Source organism: Octopus sinensis, linkage group LG14 (assembly GCF_006345805.1).
Source record: "Octopus sinensis linkage group LG14, ASM634580v1, whole genome shotgun sequence".
Lineage (NCBI taxonomy): Eukaryota > Metazoa > Mollusca > Cephalopoda > Octopoda > Octopodidae > Octopus > Octopus sinensis.
In genome coordinates this window covers 33,336,118-33,356,427 of record NC_043010.1, presented here as the reverse complement: position 1 = coordinate 33,356,427, position 20,310 = coordinate 33,336,118, and the positions used below count along the sequence as shown (strand labels likewise).

General features: G+C 35.4%; 1 protein-coding gene across 5 annotated transcripts in view; it reads right to left on the bottom strand.

Moving 5' to 3' along the window:
- Nucleotides 1-20,310, bottom strand: part of LOC115219314 (ribonuclease H1) — a 135,182-nt gene that overhangs the window by 1,724 nt on the left and 113,148 nt on the right. For 3 of the 5 annotated variants that reach the window (XM_036508842.1, XM_036508841.1, XM_036508843.1), the window contains one exon: nucleotides 781-905. In XM_036508842.1, coding sequence (XP_036364735.1) covers nucleotides 781-905 — 125 coding nt within the window. Of the gene's footprint in view, nucleotides 1-780; nucleotides 906-3,519; nucleotides 3,605-3,831; nucleotides 3,887-20,310 lie in introns of all 5 variants that reach the window. The other 2 variants (XM_036508844.1, XM_036508845.1) reach the window with 1 other exon arrangement.

The following is a 20,310-nucleotide window of genomic DNA, read 5'->3' as shown; positions in this document are numbered from 1 at the left end:
AAAGCTTTTACTTCATTATCAGAGAAAAGGGAGGAGAGAGCATCTAAGTAGTAACAACTTGCTAGAAAAAGCCAAATTTCTCTTAAATCACACCCTGCTGTCTTGGAATAGGACATACTTCAGAAAAGATGCATGGCCTTGGCTAGAATACCTTTGATCATAAGTCTGTTCAATTAGGGTTGATCTAGGGTTAAAACAACAACATTTTTAGAGTTGCACCTCACAGAATGCTCCAACTTACAGCTAATCAAAGCACAACAACCCTTGCCAGTTCTCTGGTACCTCAACTCACTGGTTGACACTACCAGTTCTACACTGATGACTCTTCACAACATATGTTTCACCTCTGACTCATCAGACAGTTAAATGTGGGACTGAAACCATTCTCCTAGATATGTCCTTCCACACTGCTCACACAACCAAACCTAACAGTCTGCAACATATGGAAGAAACCCCTCATACCATCATCAACTTCTACTATATCATCAAGATGATCAGTAGGAAAGGTAAAAAGCACACAGACTGAAAAATTTTTCTCCTCCAAAATTACAGTCAGATTTTCTAATCTCTTACCAAAATCTTTGCAAACCTTGATAAGTAATCTTAACCTCTTCTAATTAGACCACAATGGAAAAAAAAAACAAAGCACACAATCAAACATGTTTTCTCTCTCTCTCTCTCTCTCTCTCTCACACACACACAGAATAAAATCCTTCAGTTGGTTTAGATGTCATGATAGAGTTTTCTTTTAGCTTCCCAGTTCGTCCTGCTTAAACTTACCCATTTAACATTGATTCCCTCCAATTTCTTATCCAATTCCTGCAGTTCTTCTTTGTTTGTCACTTCTTCTCCACTTGATTTCATCCAGTTCTTCTTTTTCCAACCCTCCAACCATTTAGTTATACCTGGTGTGAGGGAGAGAAGGAACAGATTTAACATTATTGTCTTAGGCCTAACTTTTTGGTGTTACATTTAAAATCCCACCCAGCGTAACACTACCCTCTGGTCACTAATGGCCTCTAACTTATTCTGTTGCAAGTATTTGTGTTAATCTCTTGGTTCCTTTTAATTTAAATTTATTGCAAGCTCTGAAGTGTTGACGCTCAGGTTAAGGCCCCACTTCTCTCATGATTAAGATACACAAATACACAAAGTAATTATCATGGAAGTCAATAATGACAGCAAACACCAGAGAAACCACCATCATCATAATTTAACATCCATTTTTCCATACTTGCATGGATCAGACTGAAATAGTTAAGGCAGATTTTCTACAGCCAGATGTATTTCCTATTGTCAACCCTCACTTTGTTTCTAATTTTACCTTGTGCTTATTCTTAGTGCAAGTTTTGAAGAGTACAGTGCAATTTTAACAGTTATTTTGTCAAAGCTGTTATGGAAATGACAAAGGAGCATATTCGGTATATTATGCTTTATAAGTTCAATAAAGGCAACAAAGCAACAGAAATTGCAAGGTATATTAATGCAGTATATGGGGTTCAGAAATAAGCATAAGCCAGTATCAACAGTGGTTCCAGAAATTCCGAGCCAGAAACTACAGCCTAGAAGACGAGCCTCATTCTGGAAGATCTGTAGAGCCCAACAAGGACATCCTGCAAACCCTGGTGGAACAAAATCCCATTGTAACTGTTGAGGAACTAGCAGAGAAACTTGGATTTGGTCATTCAACCATTCATCAACACCTGTGTGCCATTAGAAAAGTCAGCAAATTAGGTCAATGGGTCCCCCACAAACGTCCTGAGTCTAATTGCGCGCAGAGAGTGAATGGGTGTTCTTCTTTGCTGTTACATCTCACAAATGAACTTTTTTGGACCAAGTAGTGACTGGTGACAAGAAATGGGTTCTCTATAAACATGTCAAGCACTGAAGACATTGGGTAGGAAAAGGAGAAACACTGGCACCACATAATGTGTTGTTATCTGTATGGTGGGATATGAAAGGTTTAGTCCACATTGAACTTTTAAACCCAAACCAAACAATAACAAAGGAGATCTACTGCGAGCAGCTTGAGCAACTTAAGTCAGCACTAAAAGAAAAACAACTATTTTTGGTTTCAAGACGAAAGGTGTTCTTCCATCAGAATAATGCTCAGCCACATATAGCAAGGATGACATTCCAAAGGCTGGAGCAGTTTGAATGGGAAACCATATTCACCGGACATTGCCCCATCTGATTATCATTTATTCTGCAGTCTTCAAAATTATTTGGGCTAAAAAATAGGAATTTTGCAGATGAGGTCAGAACTGTACTGGAGGAGTATTTTTCGTCACAGACAAGTGAATTTTGGAAGAGGGGCAAGTGTACCAGATATATGGAAGAGCATTGTAGAAAATGAAGGAGAGTATATTTTAGACTGGAAAAGAATTTTGTTTATCTTAATTTTGAAAAATGAAAGAAGTACAAAAAACCACATTATTTATGGCATGACCCAATAGTTCCAAGATATGTATGGTTAATAAAATAACACCTGTGACATGAGAGATGTGGGTGTGGCTATCATCATTATCATCATCATTTAATGTCTGTTTACCATGCTGGCATGGGTTAGACGGTTTGACTGGAAGTGGTAAGCTGGAGAGCTGCACCAGATTCCAGTCTGATTTGGCATGGTTTTTACAGGTGGATGCCCTTTCTAATACCAACCACTCCGAAAGTGTAATGGGTGCTTTTTTATGTGCCACTGGCATGGGCACCTTTTACATGACACCAGTAACAGCCATGACTACGATTTCACAGGTGCCATTTACATGACACTAGCAAAGGTCATGACTATGGTGTCACTTGGTTCAATGAGTCTCCCCATGCACAGCTATACAAACAGAAATAACAATATTATGATGAATGAGAAGTAGATAAACAAACTGAAAAATAAAAACAAAAGTATTCCACATAAATATTACCTGTAACAGATTTACTTGTACAAATATTCTGTGAAGAGCAAAGATAAGTGTAGCTCCAGCTGCTATTTGCTACAATGAAGCTGACCAATAAACATATAAACATCTGCCAATTTGTTCCTGGAAGACTACATGTAAAAAGCCCTGCTGCTAAAGGTGAATATTGTAAAAGAGGTATTCTGGAAATACCTAATCCCCAGGCCAATGAGGGAGGCTCTATAATTACTTAACATGCTAGAAATAGCAATCTGATCTCCCTCAAATCATTCCCTACCATCTTAAAAATGGATAGACACATTGGATAAATGTAGTTCTAGATACATTTAAGAAATAAAAAAACAAAACAAAACAGGATAGTCTGCTTTGTTCAATCAGCATCGATCTGGTGCTAAAATAATATGCACAATTTTCTGCTTCAACCTTAACATATAATAATTTTGCAATAGGATGCAGTCACACACAACACTAAGAGATCCTCTGGACATTCACTGATGGAAGTAAAATACTTGGGTTCCAAATGAAAGAAGTTAGGGAATAACATCCACAAACACTAAATAGGTTAAGGATTAGTTGATTCATAGGAGAAACAAACATAACTTACTGTTCATTATGAACTCACTACTAGTGTTGATAGTAAGGTTTGAAATATTTTTGGCCTTTGCTTGTTCAACAGCTCTAATGGCAGCCTGCAAACAAAATAATTTCATTTTAGATAAAGACTAAACAAAAAAAAAAAAACATCTCTAGATGCTTAAATATAAAGGTTGAAGTTACAATAGCAAGAAGGGGAAGAGTTTTTGTGCCTTCAGATGAAGTCACCCAAAACCACACACAAGGTGTCAATTAATGCGGAGCTTCCCAACAAATAATTCTCTCATTACTTTCACTTGAAAACTTAAATAGAATGGCTTACATTTATTTCAGCCTGAATGTTTGTTTGTCGGCCACCAAGTCTTTCACTGGTGTTCCTGTAAAAACAGAGCATGCTAGACTTAGTAATTCTGCTGACTAATAAAAATTACACTGCTTTTTATCATATGAAGCAATGAACCAATATACATCTTCAAATACAATCATATACATACACAAAGCAACATACACCATCATATATACTCACCTACAGACATACACACAATCCGACATATATCATCATACACACACACACACACTATACACCATCGTGCACCTTCAAAGTAAAAAAATAAGAATCTCCATTCTTTCAGTCTGTCAAGTCTTTCATTCCCTATACAATGATACACTACACACATACACATTCTTATGAATATAACTGTATTCATTATCTAGCTGTCTCTCAGTATGTGTGAATGTATGTACACAGATAAACACAAATTTCTCTATGTGATTGTTAGAAACATTTAGTTAAATGAAGCTAATGCTTTCGAAAATAAAACATTTCATGCTTTCTATAGTCATATCTCCAATTGACTAAATATCTTTAATGATTTTGTTGATAAATGAGTTTCTGTATAAACATACATATGTATACAGACAGATAGATAATATTGTGTCATATTCATACATACATACATTCGCCATAACTTGATTTATCTTTCCTATCTCTCTCTCTACAAAATTTAACCTTAGGCTACCTCAAGCCGTAATCCCATCTCTTCCCATCTTTCAGCCATTGGTGGTCTTTTTCCTCCTCTTCTTCTTCTTATGCTAAAACTTGAAAATCGCCATTACCATTACGATTCTACAATTTAAATTCCCAATTCAACTTACTTTCTTCTTCAATTTCAACTCCGATCGATGTCCGCAGCAAGTTCTTAAAAATTTATCTTACTATTTTTATTCGTTGTTACTACGTTTATTCATACATTGTTACGAAAATTTAACCTTTTAGGCTACTTTCAAGCCTTCGCCATAACTTGATTTATCTTTCCTATCTCTCTCTCTACAAAATTTAACCTTAGGCTACCTCAAGCCGTAATCCATCTCTTCCCATCTTTCAGCCATTGGCGGTCTTTTTCCTCCTCTTCTTCTTCTTATGCTAAAACTTGAAAATCGCCATTACCATTACGATTCTACAATTTAAATTCCCAATTCAACTTACTTTCTTCTTCAATTTCAACTCCCGATCGATGTCCGCAGCAAGTTCTTAAAAATTTATCTTACTATTTTTATTCGTTGTTACTACGTTTATTCATACATTGTTACGAAAATTTAACCTTTTAGGCTACTTTCAAGCCTTCGCCATAACTTGATTTATCTTTCCTATCTCTCTCTCTACAAAATTTAACCTTAGGCTACCTCAAGCCGTAATCCCATCTCTTCCCATCTTTCAGCCATTGGCGGTCTTTTTCCTCCTCTTCTTCTTCTTATGCTAAAACTTGAAAATCGCCATTACCATTACGATTCTACAATTTAAATTCCCAATTCAACTTACTTTCTCCTTCAATTTCAACTCCCGATCGATGTCCGCAGCAAGTTCTTAAAAATTTATCTTACTATTTTTATTCGTTGTTACTACGTTTATTCATACATTGTTACGAAAATTTAACCTTTTAGGCTACTTTCAAGCCTTCGCCATAACTTGATTTATCTTTCCTATCTCTCTCTCTACAAAATTTAACCTTAGGCTACCTCAAGCCGTAATCCCATCTCTTCCCATCTTTCAGCCATTGGCGGTCTTTTTCCTCCTCTTCTTCTTCTTATGCTAAAACTTAAAAATCGCCATTACCATTACGATTCTACAATTTAAATTCCCAATTCAACTTACTTTCTTCTTCAATTTCAACTCCCGATCGATGTCCGCAGCAAGTTCTTAAAAATTTATCTTACTATTTTTATTCGTTGTTACTACGTTTATTCATACATTGTTACGAAAATTTAACCTTTTAGGCTACTTTCAAGCCTTCGCCATAACTTGATTTATCTTTCCTATCTCTCTCTCTACAAAATTTAACCTTAGGCTACCTCAAGCCGTAATCCCATCTCTTCCATCTTTCAGCCATTGGCGGTCTTTTTCCTCCTCTTCTTCTTCTTATGCTAAAACTTGAAAATCGCCATTACCATTACGATTCTACAATTAAATTCCAATTCAACTTACTTTCTTCTTCAATTTCAACTCCCGATCGATGTCCGCAGCAAGATCTTAAAAATTTATCTTACTATTTTTATTCGTTGTTACTACGTTTATTCATACATTGTTACGAAAATTTAACCTTTTAGGCTACTTTCAAGCCTTCGCCATAACTTGATTTATCTTTCCTATCTCTCTCTCTACAAAATTTAACCTTAGGCTACATCAAGCCGTAATCCCATCTCTTCCCATCTTTCAGCCATTGGCGGTCTTTTTCCTCCTCTTCTTCTTCTTATGCTAAAACTTGAAAATCGCCATTACCATTACGATTCTACAATTTAAATTCCCAATTCAACTTACTTTCTTCTTCAATTTCAACTCCCGATCGATGTCCGCAAGCAAGTTCTTAAAAATTTATCTTACTATTTTTATTCGTTGTTACTACGTTTATTCATACATTGTTACGAAAATTTAACCTTTTAGGCTACTTTCAAGCCTTCGCCATAACTTGATTTATCTTTCCTATCTCTCTCTCTACAAAATTTAACCTTAGGGTACCTCAAGCCGTAATCCCATCTCTTCCCATCTTTCAGCCATTGGCGGTCTTTTTCCTCCTCTTCTTCTTCTTATGCTAAAACTTGAAAATCGCCATTACCATTACGATTCTACAATTTAAATTCCCAATTCAACTTACTTTCTTCTTCAATTTCAACTCCCGATCGATGTCCGCAGCAAGTTCTTAAAAATTTATCTTACTATTTTTATTCGTTGTTACTACGTTTATTCATACATTGTTACGAAAATTTAACCTTTTAGGCTACTTTCAAGCCTTCGCCATAACTTGATTTATCTTTCCTATCTCTCTCTCTACAAAATTTAACCTTAGGCTACCTCAAGCCGTAATCCAAACTCTTCCCATCTTTCAGCCATTGGCGGTCTTTTTCCTCCTCTTCTTCTTCTTATGCTAAAACTTGAAAATCGCCATTACCATTACGATTCTACAATTTAAATTCCCAATTCAACTTACTTTCTTCTTCAATTTCAACTCCCGATCGATGTCCGCAGCAAGTTCTTAAAAATTTATCGTACTATTTTTATTCGTTGTTACTACGTTTATTCATACATTGTTACGAAAATTTAACCTTTTAGGCTACTTTCAAGCCTTCGCCATAACTTGATTTATCTTTCCTATCTCTCTCTCTACAAAATTTAACCTTAGGCTACCTCAAGCCGTAATCCCATCTCTTCCCATCTTTCAGCCATTGGCGGTCTTTTTCCTCCTATTCTTCTTCTTATGCTAAAACTTGAAAATCGCCATTACCATTACGATTCTACAATTTAAATTCCCAATTCAACTTACTTTCTTCTTCAATTTCAACTCCCGATCGATGTCCGCAGCAAGTTCTTAAAAATTTATCTTACTATTTTTATTCGTTGTTACTACGTTTATTCATACATTGTTACGAAAATTTAACCTTTTAGGCTACTTTCAAGCCTTCGCCATAACTTGATTTATCTTTCCTATCTCTCTCTCTACAAAATTTAACCTAGGCTACCTCAAGCCGTAATCCAAACTCTTCCCATCTTTCAGCCATTGGCGGTCTTTTTCTCCTCTTCTTCTTCTTATGCTAAAACTTGAAAATCGCCATTACCATTACGATTCTACAATTTAAATTCCCAATTCAACTTACTTTCTTCTTCAATTTCAACTCCCGATCGATGTCCGCAGCAAGATCTTAAAAATTTATCTTACTATTTTTATTCGTTGTTACTACGTTTATTCATACATTGTTACGAAAATTTAACCTTTTAGGCTACTTTCAAGCCTTCGCCATAACTTGATTTATCTTTCCTATCTCTCTCTCTACAAAATTTAACCTTAGGCTACATCAAGCCGTAATCCCATCTCTTCCCATCTTCAGCCATTGGGGGTCTTTTCCTCCTCTTCTTCTTCTTATGCTAAAACTTGAAAATCGCCGTTACCATTACGATTCTACAATTTAATTCCCAATCATTCAACTTACTTTCTTCTTCCAATTCAACTCCCGATCGATGTCCGCAGCAAGTTCTTAAAAATTTATCTTACTATTTTTATTCGTTGTTACTACGTTTATTCATACATTGTTACGAAAATTTAACCTTTTAGGCTACTTTCAAGCCTTCGCCATAACTTGATTTATCTTTCCTATCTCTCTCTCTACAAAATTTAACCTTAGGCTACCTCAAGCCGTAATCCCATCTCTTCCCATCTTTCTCCATCTTTCAGCCATTGCGGTCTTTTTCCTCCTCTTCTTCTTCTTATGCTAAAACTTGAAAATCGCCATTACCATTACGATTCTACAATTTAAATTCCCAATTCAACTTACTTTCTTTTTAAATTTCAACTCCCGATCGATGTCCGCAAGCAAGTTCTTAAAAATTTATCTTACTATTTTTATTCGTTGTTACTACGTTTATTCATACATTGTTACGAAAATTTAACCTTTTAGGCTACTTTCAAGCCTTCGCCATAACTTGATTTATCTTTCCTATCGCTCTCTCTACAAAATTTAACCTTAGGCTACCTCAAGCCGTAATCCCATCTCTTCCCATCTTTCAGCCATTGGCGGTCTTTTTCCTCCTCTTCTTCTTCTTATGCTAAAACTTGAAAATCGCCATTACCATTACGATTCTACAATTTAAATTCCCAATTCAACTTACTTTCTTCTTCAATTTCAACTCCCGATCGATGTCCGCAAGCAAGTTCTTAAAAATTTATCTTACTATTTTTATTCGTTGTTACTACGTATTCATACATTGTACGAAAATTTAACCTTTAGGCTACTTTCAAGCCTTCGCCATAACTTGATTTATCTTTCCTATCTCTCTCTACAAAATTAACCTTAGGCTACCTCAAGCCGTAATCCCATCTCTTCCCATCTTTCAGCCATTGGCGGTCTTTTTCCTCCTCTTCTTCTTCTTATGCTAAAACTTAAAAATCGCCATTACCATTACGATTCTACAATTTAAATTCCCAATTAACTTATTCTTCTTCAATTTCAACTCCCGATCGATGTCCGCAGCAAGTTCTTAAAAATTTATCTTACTATTTTATTCGTTGTTACTACGTTTATTCATACATTGTTACGAAAATTTAACCTTTAGGCTACTTTCAAGCCTTCGCCATAACTTGATTTATCTTTCCTATCTCTCTCTCTACAAAATTAACCTTAGGCTACCTCAAGCCGTAATCCAAACTCTTCCCATCTTTCAGCCATTGGCGGTCTTTTTCCTCTTCTTCTTATGCTAAAACTTGAAAATCGCCATTACCATTACGATTCTACAATTTAAATTCCAATTCAACTTACTTTTCTTCAATTTCAACTCCCGATCGATGTCCGCAGCAAGTTCTTAAAATTCATCTTACTATTTTTATTCGTTGTTACTACGTTTATTCATACATTGTTACGAAAATTTAACCTTTAGGCTACTTTCAAGCCTTCGCCATAACTTGATTTATCTTTCCTATCTCTCTCTACAAAATTTAACCTTAGGCTACCTCAAGCCGTAATCCAAACTCTTCCCATCTTTCAGCCATTGGCGGTCTTTTTCCTCCTCTTCTTCTTCTTATGCTAAAACTTGAAAATCGCCATTACCATTACGATTCTACAATTTAAATTCCCAATTCAACTTACTTTCTTCTTCAATTTCAACTCCCGATCGATGTCCGCAGCAAGTTCTTAAAAATTTATCTTACTATTTTTATTCGTTGTTACTACGTTTATTCATACATTGTTACGAAAATTTAACCTTTTAGGCTACTTTCAAGCCTTCGCCATAACTTGATTTATCTTTCCTATCTCTCTCTACAAAATTTAACCTTAGGCTACCTCAAGCCGTAATCCCATCTCTTCCATCTTTCAGCCATTGGCGGTCTTTTTCCTCTCTTCTTCTTCTTATGCTAAAACTTGAAAATCGCCATTACCATTACGATTCTACAATTTAAATTCCCAATTCAACTTACTTTCTTCTTCAATTTCAACTCCCGATCGATGTCCGCAGCAAGTCTTAAAAATTTATCTTACTATTTTTATTCGTGTTACTACGTTTATTCATACATTGTTACGAAAATTTAACCTTTTAGGCTACTTTCAAGCTTCGCCATAACTTGATTATCTTCCTATCTCTCTCTCTACAAAATTTAACCTTAGGCTACCTCAAGCCGTAATCCCATCTCTTCCATCTTTCAGCCATTGGCGGTCTTTTTCCTCTTCTTCTTCTTATGCTAAAACTTGAAAATCGCCATTACCATTACGATTCTACAATTTAAATTCCCAATTCAACTTACTTTCTACTTCAATTTCAACTCCCGATCGATGTCAGCAAGCAAGTTCTTAAAAATTTATCTTACTATTTTATTCGTTGTTACTACATATTCATACATTGTTACGAAAATTTAACCTTTTAGGCTACTTTCAAGCCTTCGCCATAACTTGATTTATCTTTCCTATCTCTCTCTCTACAAAATTTAACCTTAGGCTACCTCAAGCCGTAATCCCATCTCTTCCCATCTTTCAGCCATTGGCGGTTTTCCTCCTCTTCTTCTTCTTATGCTAAAACTTGAAAATCGCCATTACCATTACGATTCTACAATTTAAATCCCAATTCAACTTACTTTCTCCTTCAATTTCAACTCCCGATCGATGTCCGCAGCAAGTTCTTAAAAATTTATCTTACTATTTTATTCGTTGTTACTACGTTTATTCATACATTGTTACGAAAATTTAACCTTTTAGGCTACTTTCAAGCCTTCGCCATAACTTGATTTATCTTTCTATCTCTCTCTCTACAAAATTTAACCTTAGGCTACCTCAAGCCGTAATCCCATCTCTTCCCATCTTTCTGCCATTGGCGGTCTTTTTCCTCCTCTTACCATTACGATTCTACAATTTAAATTCCCTATTCAACTTACTTTCTTCTTCAATTTCAACTCCCGATCGATGTCCGCAGCAAGTTCTTAAAAATTTATCTTACTATTTATTCGTTGTTACTACGTTTATTCATACATTGTTACGAAAATTTAACCTTTTAGGCTACTTTCAAGCCTTCGCCATAACTTGATTTATCTTTCCTATCTCTCTCTCTACAAAATTAACCTTAGGCTACCTCAAGCCGTAATCCCATCTCTTCCCATCTTTCAGCCATTGGCGGTCTTTTTCCTCCTCTTCTTCTTCTTATGCTAAAACTTGAAAATCGCCATTACCATTACGATTCTACAATTTAAATTCCCAATTCAACTTACTTTCTTCTTCAATTTCAACTCCCGATCGATGTCCGCAGCAAGATCTTAAAATTATCTTACTATTTTTATTCGTTGTTACTACGTTTATTCATACATTGTTACGAAAATTTAACCTTTTAGGCTACTTTCAAGCCTTCGCCATAACTTGATTTATCTTTCCTATCTCTCTCTCTACAAAATTTAACCTTAGGCTACATCAAGCCGTAATCCCATCTCTTCCCATCTTTCAGCCATTGGCGGTCTTTTCCTCCTCTTCTTCTTCTTATGCTAAAACTTGAAAATCGCCATTACCATTACGATTCTACAATTTAAATTCCCAATTCAAATTACTTTTTCTTCAATTTCAACTCCCGATCGATGTCCGCAAGCAAGTTCTTAAAAATTTATCTTACTATTTTTATTCGTTGTACTACGTTTATTCATACATTGTTACGAAAATTTAACCTTTTAGGCTACTTTCAAGCCTTCGCCATAACTTGATTTATCTTCCTATCTCTCTCTACAAAATTTAACCTTAGGGTACCTCAGCCGTAATCCCTCTTCCCATCTTTCAGCCATTGGCGGTTTTTTCCTCCTCTTCTTCTTCTTATGCTAAAACTTGAAAATCGCCATTACCATTACGATTCTACAATTTAAATTCCCAATTCAACTTACTTTCTTCTTCAATTTCAACTCCCGATCGATGTCCGCAGCAAGTTCTTAAAAATTTATCTTACTATTTTTATTCGTTGTTACTACGTTTATTCATACATTGTTACGAAAATTAACCTTTAGGCTACTTTCAAGCCTTCGCCATAACTTGATTTATCTTTCCTATCTCTCTCTCTACAAAATTTAACCTTAGGCTACCTCAAGCCGTAATCCAAACTCTTCCCATCTTTCAGCCATTGGCGGTCTTTTTCCTCCTCTTCTTCTTCTTATGCTAAAACTTGAAAATCGCCATTACCATTACGATTCTACAATTTAAATTCCCAATTCAACTTACTTTCTTCTTCAATTTCAACTCCCGATCGATGTCCGCAGCAAGTTCTTAAAAATTTATCGTACTATTTTTATTCGTTGTTACTACGTTTATTCATACATTGTTACGAAAATTTAACCTTTTAGGCTACTTTCAAGCCTTCGCCATAACTTGATTTATCTTTCCTATCTCTCTCTCTACAAAATTTAACCTTAGGCTACCTCAAGCCGTAATCCCATCTTCCATCTTTCAGCCATTGGCGGTCTTTTTCCTCCTATTCTTTCTTATGCTAAAACTTGAAAATCGCCATTACCATTACGATTCTTAATTTAAATCCCAATTCAACTTACTTTCTTCTTCAATTTCAACTCGATCGATGTCCGCAGCAAGTTCTTAAAAATTATCTTACTATTTTTATTCGTTGTTACTACGTTTATTCATACATTGACGAAAATTTAACCTTTTAGGCTACTTTCAAGCCTTCGCCATAACTTGATTTATCTTTCCTATCTCTCTCTCTACAAAATTTAACCTTAGGCACTCAAGCCGTAATCCAAACTCTTCCATCTTTCAGCCATTGGCGGTCTTTTTCCTCCTCTTCTTCTTCTTATGCTAAAACTTGAAAATCGCCATTACCATTACGATTCTACAATTTAAATTCCAATTCAACTTACTTTCTTCTTCAATTTCAACTCCCGATCGATGTCCGCAGCAAGATCTTAAAATTTATCTTACTATTTTATTCGTTGTACTACGTTTATCATACATTGTTACGAAAATTTAACCTTTTAGGCTACTTTCAAGCCTCGCCATAACTTGATTTATCTTTCTATCTCTCTCTCTACAAAATTTAACCTTAGGCTACATCAAGCCGTAATCCCATCTCTTCCCACTTTCAGCCATTGGCGGTTTTTTCCTCCTCTTCTTCTTCTATGCTAAAACTTGAAAATCGCCGTTACCATTACGATTCTACAATTTAAATTCCCAATTCAACTTACTTTCTTCTTCAATTTCAACTCCCGATCGATGTCCGCAAGCAAGTTCTTAAAAATTATCTTACTATTTTTATTCGTTGTTACTACGTTTATTCATACATTGTTACGAAAATTTAACCTTTTAGGCTACTTTCAAGCCTTCGCCATAACTTGATTTATCTTTCCTATCTCTCTCTCTACAAAATTTAACCTTAGGCTACCTCAAGCCGTAATCCCATCTCTTCCCATCTTTCAGCCATTGGCGGTCTTTTCCTCCTCTTCTTCTTCTTATGCTAAAACTTGAAAATCGCCATTACCATTACGATTCTACAATTTAAATTCCCAATTCAAATTACTTTCTTCTTCAATTTCAACTCCCGATCGATGTCCGCAAGCAAGTTCTTAAAAATTATCTTACTATTTTATTCGTTGTTACTAACGTTTATTCATACATTGTTACGAAAATTTAACCTTTTAGGCTACTTTCAAGCCTTCGCCATAACTTGATTTATCTTTCTATCTCTCTCTCTACAAAATTTAACCTTAGGCTACCTCAAGCCGTAATCCCATCTCTTCCCATCTTTCAGCCATTGGCGGTCTTTTTCTCCTCTTCTTCTTCTTATGCTAAAACTTAAAAATCGCCACCATTACATTACGATCTACAATTTAAATTCCCAATTCAACTTACTCTTCTTCAATTTCAACTCCCGATCGATGTCCGCAGCAAGTTCTTAAAAATTATCTTACTATTTTTATTCGTTGTTACTACGTTTATTCATACATTGTACGAAAATTTAACCTTTTAGGCTACTTTCAAGCCTTCGCCATAACTTGATTTATCTTTCCTATCTCTCTCTCTACAAAATTTAACCTTAGGCTACCTCAAGCCGTAATCCCAAACTTCCCATCTTTCAGCCATTGGCGGTTTTTTCCTCCTTTCTTCTTCTTATGCTAAAACTTGAAAATCGCCATTACCATTACGATTCTACAATTTAAATTCCCAATTCAACTTACTTTCTTCTTCAATTTCAACTCCGATCGATGTCCGCAGCAAGTTCTTAAAATTCATCTTACTATTTTATTCGTTGTTACTACGTTATTCATACATTGTTACGAAAATTTAACCTTTTAGGCTACTTTCAAGCCTTCGCAATAACTTGATTTATCTTCCTATCTCTCTCTCTACAAAATTCAACCTTAGGCTACCTCAAGCCGTAATCCAAACTCTTCCCATCTTTCAGCCATTGGCGGTCTTTTTCCTCCTCTTCTTTCTTATGCTAAAACTTGAAAATCGCCATTACCATTACGATTCTACAATTTAAATTCCCAATTCAACTTACTTTCTTCTTCAATTTCAACTCCCGATCGATGTCCGCGCAGCAAGTTCTTAAAAATTTATCTTACTATTTTTATTCGTTGTTACTACGTTTATTCATACATTGTTACGAAAATTTAACCTTTTAGGCTACTTTCAAGCTTCGCCATAACTTGATTTATCTTTCCTATCTCTCTCTCTACAAATTTAACCTTAGGCTACCTCAAGCCGTAATCCCATCTCTTCCCATCTTTCAGCCATTGGCGGTCTTTTTCCTCCTCTCTTCTTCTTATGCTAAAACTTGAAAATCGCCATTACCATTACGATTCTACAATTTAAATTCCCAATTCAACTTACCTTTCTTCAATTTCAACTCCCGATCGATGTCCGCAGCAAGTTCTTAAAAATTTATCTTACTATTTTTATTCGTTGTTACTACGTTATTCATACATTGTTTGGAAAATTTAACCTTTTAGGCTACTTTCAAGCCTTCGCCATAACTTGATTTATCTTTCCTATCTCTCTCTACAAATTTAACCTTAGGCTACCTCAAGCCGTAATCCCATCTCTTCCCATCTTTCAGCCATTGGCGGTCTTTTTCCTCCTCTTCTTCTTCTTATGCTAAAACTTGAAAATCGCCATTACCATTACGATTCTACAATTTAAATTCCCAATTCAACTTACTTTCTTCTTCAATTTCAACTCCCGATCGATGTCCGCAGCAGTTCTTAAAAATTTATCTTACTATTTTATTCGTTGTTACTACGTTATTCATACATTGTTACGAAAATTTACCTTTTAGGCTACTTTCAAGCCTTCGCCATAACTTGATTTATCTTCCTATCTCTCTCTCTAACAATTTAACCTTAGGCTACCTCAAGCCGTAATCGCATCTCTTCCCATCTTTCAGCCATTGGCGGTCTTTTTCCTCTTCTTCTTCTTATGCTAAAACTTGAAAATCGCCATTACCATTACGATTCTACAACTTAAATCCCAATTCATCTTACTTTCTCTTCAATTTCAACTCCCGATCGATGTCCGCAAGCAAGTTCTTAAAAATTTATCTTACTATTTTTATTCGTTGTTACTACGTTTATTCATACATTGTTACGAAAATTAACCTTTTAGGCTACTTTCAAGCCTTCGCCATAACTTGATTTATCTTTCCTATCTCTCTCTCTACAAAATTTAAACTTAGGCTACCTCAAGCCGTAATCCCATCTCTTCCCATCTTTCAGCCATTGGCGGTCTTTTTCCTCTCTTCTTCTTCTTATGCTAAAACTTGAAAATCGCCATTACCATTACGATTCTACAATTTAAATTCCCAATTCAACTTACTTTCTTCTTCAATTTCAACTCCCGATCGATGTCCGCAAGCAAGTTCTTAAAAATTTATCTTACTATTTTATTCGTTGTTACTACGTTTATTCATACATTGTACGAAAATTTAACCTTTTAGGCTACTTTCAAGCCTTCGCCATAACTTGATTTATCTTTCCTATCTCTCTCTCTACAAAAAATTAACCTTAGGCTACCTCAAGCCGTAATCCCATCTCTTCCATCTTTCAGCCATTGGCGGTCTTTTTCCTCCTCTTCTTCTTCTTATGCTAAAACTTGAAAATCGCCATTACCATTACGATTCTACAACTTAAATTCCCAATTCATCTTACTTTCTTCTTCAATTTCAACTCCCGATCGATGTGTCGCAAGCAAGTTCTTAAAAATTTATCTTACTATTTTATTCGTTGTTACTACGTTTATTCATACATTGTTACGAAAATTAACTTTTAGGCTACTTTCAAGCCTTCGCCATAACTTGATTATCTTTCCTATCTCTCTCTCTACAAATTTAACCTTAGGCTACCTCAAGCCGTAATCCCATCTCTTCCCATCTTTCAGCCATTGGCGGTCTTTTTCCTCCCTTCTTCTTCTTATGCTAAAACTTGAAAATCGCCATTACCATTACGATTCTACAATTTAAATTCCCAATTCAACTTACCTTCTTCTTCAATTTCAACTCCCGATCGATGTCCGCAGCAAGTTCTTAAAAATTTATCTTACTATTTTATTCGTTGTTACTACGTTTATTCATACATTGTTACGAAAATTAACCTTTTAGGCTACTTTCAAGCCTTCGCCATAACTGATTATCTTTCCTATCTCTCTCTCTACAAAATTTAACTTAGGCTACCTCAAGCCGTAATCCAACTCTTCCCATCTTTCAGCCATTGGCGGTCTTTTCCTCCTCTTCTTCTCTTATGCTAAAACTTGAAAATCGCCATTACCATTACGATTCTACAATTTAAATTCCCAATTCAACTTACTTTCTTCTTCAATTTCAACTCCCGATCGATGTCCGCAGCAAGTTCTTAAAAATTTATCTTACTATTTTTATTCGTGTTACTACGTTTATTCATACATTGTTACGAAAATTTAACTTTTAGGCTACTTCAAGCCTTCGCCATAACTTGATTTATCTTTCTATCTCTCTCTCTACAAAATTTAACCTTAGGCTACCTCAAGCCGTAATCCCATTCTTCCCATCTTCAGCCATTGGCGGTCTTTTTCTCCTCTTCTTCTTCTTATGCTAAAACTTGAAAATCGCCATTACCATTACGATTCTACAATTTAAATTCCCAATTCAACTTACTTTCTTCTTCAATTTCAACTCCCGATCGATGTCCGCAGCAAGTTCTTAAAAATTTATCTATATTTTATTCGTTGTTACTACGTTTATTCATACATGTTACGAAAATTTAACCTTTTAGGCTACTTTCAAGCCTTCGCCATAACTTGATTTATCTTTCTATCTCTCTCTCTACAAAATTTAACCTAGGCTACCTCAAGCCGTAATCCCATCTCTCCCATCTTTCAGCCATTGGCGGTCTTTTTCCTCCTCTTTCTTCTTATGCTAAAACTTGAAAATCGCCATTACCATTACGATTCTACAATTTAAATTCCCATTCAACTTACTTTCTTCTTCAATTTCAACTCCCGATCGATGTCCGCAGCAAGTTTAAAAATTTATACTATTTTATTCGTGTTACTACGTTTATTCATACATTGTTACGAAAATTTAACCTTTAGGCTACTTTCAAGCCTTCGCCATAACTTGATTTATCTTTCCTATCTCTCTCTCTACAAAATTTAACCTAGGCTACCTCAAGCAGTAATCCCATCTCTTCCCATCTTTCAGCCATTGGCGGTCTTTTTCCTCTCTTCTTCTTCTTATGCTAAAACTTGAAAATCGCCATTACCATTACGATTCTACAATTTAAATTCCCAATTCAACTTACTTTCTTCTTCAATTTCAACTCCCGATCGTGTCCGCAGCAAGTTCTTAAAAATTTATCTTACTATTTTTATTCGTTGTTACTACGTTTATTCATACATGTTACGAAAATTTAACCTTTAGGCTACTTTCAAGCCTTCGCCATAACTGATTTATCTTTCCTATCTCTCTCTTACAAAATTTAACCTTAGGCTACCTCAAGCCGTAATCGCATCTCTTCCCATCTTTCAGCCATTGGCGGTCTTTTTCCTCCTCTTCTTCTTCTTATGCTAAAACTTGAAAATCGCCATTACCATTACGATTCTACAATTTAAATTCCCAATTCAACTTACTTTCTTCTTCAATTCAACTCCCGATCGATGTCCGCAGCAAGTTCTTAAAAATTATCTTACTATTTTTATTCGTTGTTACTACGTTTATTCATACATTGTTACGAAAATTTAACCTTTTAGGCTACTTTCAAGCCTTCGCCATAACTTGATTTATCTTTCCTATCTCTCTCTCTACAAAATTTCCTTAGGCTACCTCAAGCCGTAATCCCATCTCTTCCCATCTTTCAGCCATTGGCGGTCTTTTTCCTCCTCTTCTTCTTCTTATGCTAAAACTTGAAAATCGCCATTACCATTACGATTCTACAATTTAAATTCCCAATTCAACTTACTTTCTTCTTCAATTCAACTCCCGATCGATGTCCGCAAGCAAGTTCTTAAAAATTTATCTTACTATTTTATTCGTTGTTACTACGTTTATTCATACATTGTTACGAAAATTTAACCTTTTAGGCTACTTTCAAGCCTTCGCCATAACTTGATTTATCTTTCCTATCTCTCTCTATACAAAATTTAACCTTAGGCTACCTCAAGCCGTAATCCCATCTCTTCCCATCTTTCAGCCATTGGCGGTCTTTTCCTCCTCTTCTTCTTCTTATGCTAAAACTTGAAAATCGCCATTACCATTACGATTCTACAATTTAAATTCCCAATTCAACTTACCTTCTTCTTCAATTTCAACTCCCGATCGATGTCCGCAGCAAGTTCTTAAAAATTCATCTTACTATTTTTATTCGTTGTTACTACGTTTATTCATACATTGTTTCGAAAATTTAACCTTAGGCTACTTCAAGCCTTCGCCATAACTTGATTTATCTTTCCTATCTCTCTCTCTACAAAATTTAACCTTAGGCTACCTCAAGCCGTAATCCCATCTCTTCCCATCTTTCAGCCATTGGCGGTCTTTTTCCTCCTCTTCTTCTTCTTATGCTAAAACTTGAAAATCGCCATTACCATTACGATTCTACAATTTAAATTCCCAATTCAACTTACTTTCTTCTTCAATTTCAACTCCCGATCGATGTCCGCAGCAAGTTCTTAATAATTTATCTTATATTTTTATTCGTTGTTACTACGTTTATTCATACATTGTTACGGAAAAGTAACCTTTTAGGCTACTTTCAAGCCTTCCCCATAACTTGATTTATCTTTCCTATCTCTCTCTCTACAAATTTAACCTTAGCTACCTCAAGCCGTAATCCATCTCTTCCCATCTTTCAGCCATTGGCGGTTTTTTTTCCTCTCTTCTTCTTATGCTAAAACTTGAAAATCGCCATTACCATTACGATTCTACAATTTAAATTCCCATTCAACTTACTTTCTTCTTCAATTTCAACTCCCGATCGATGTCGCAGCAAGTTCTTATAAAATTTATCTTACTATTTTTATTCGTTGTTACTACGTTTATTCATACATTGTTACGAAAATTTAACCTTTTAGGCTACTTTCAAGCCTTCGCCATAACTTGATTTATCTTTCCTATCTCTCTCTACAAAAATTTACCTTAGGCTACCTCAAGCCGTAATCCCATCTCTTCCATCTTTCAGCCATTGGCGGTCTTTTTTCCTCTCTTCTTCTCTTATGCTAAAACTTGAAAATCGCCATTACCATTACGATTCTACAATTTAAATTACCAATTCATCTTACTTTCTTCTTCAATTTCAACTCCCGATCGATGTCCGCAAGCAAGTTCTTAAAAATTTATCTTACTATTTTTATTCGTTGTTACTCGTTTATTCATACATTGTTACGAAAATTTAACCTTTGGCTACTTCAAGCCTTCGCCATAACTTGATTATTTCCTATCTCTCTCTCTACAAAATTAACCTTAGGCTACCTCAAGCCGTAATCCCATCTCTTCCCATCTTTCAGCCATTGGCGGTCTTTTTCCTCCTCTTCTTCTCTATGCTAAAACTTGAAAATCGCCATTACCATTACGATTCTACAATTTAAATTCCCAATTCAACTTACTTTCTTCTTCAATTTACACTCCCGATCGATGTCCGCAAGCAAGTTCTTAAAAATTTATCTTACTATTTTTATTCGTTGTTACTACGTTTATTCATACATTGTTACGAAAATTTAACTTTAGGCTACTTTCAAGCCTTCGCCATAACTTGATTTATCTTTCCTATCTCTCTCTCTACAAATTTAACCTTAGGCTACCTCAAGCCGTAATCCCATCTCTTCCCAT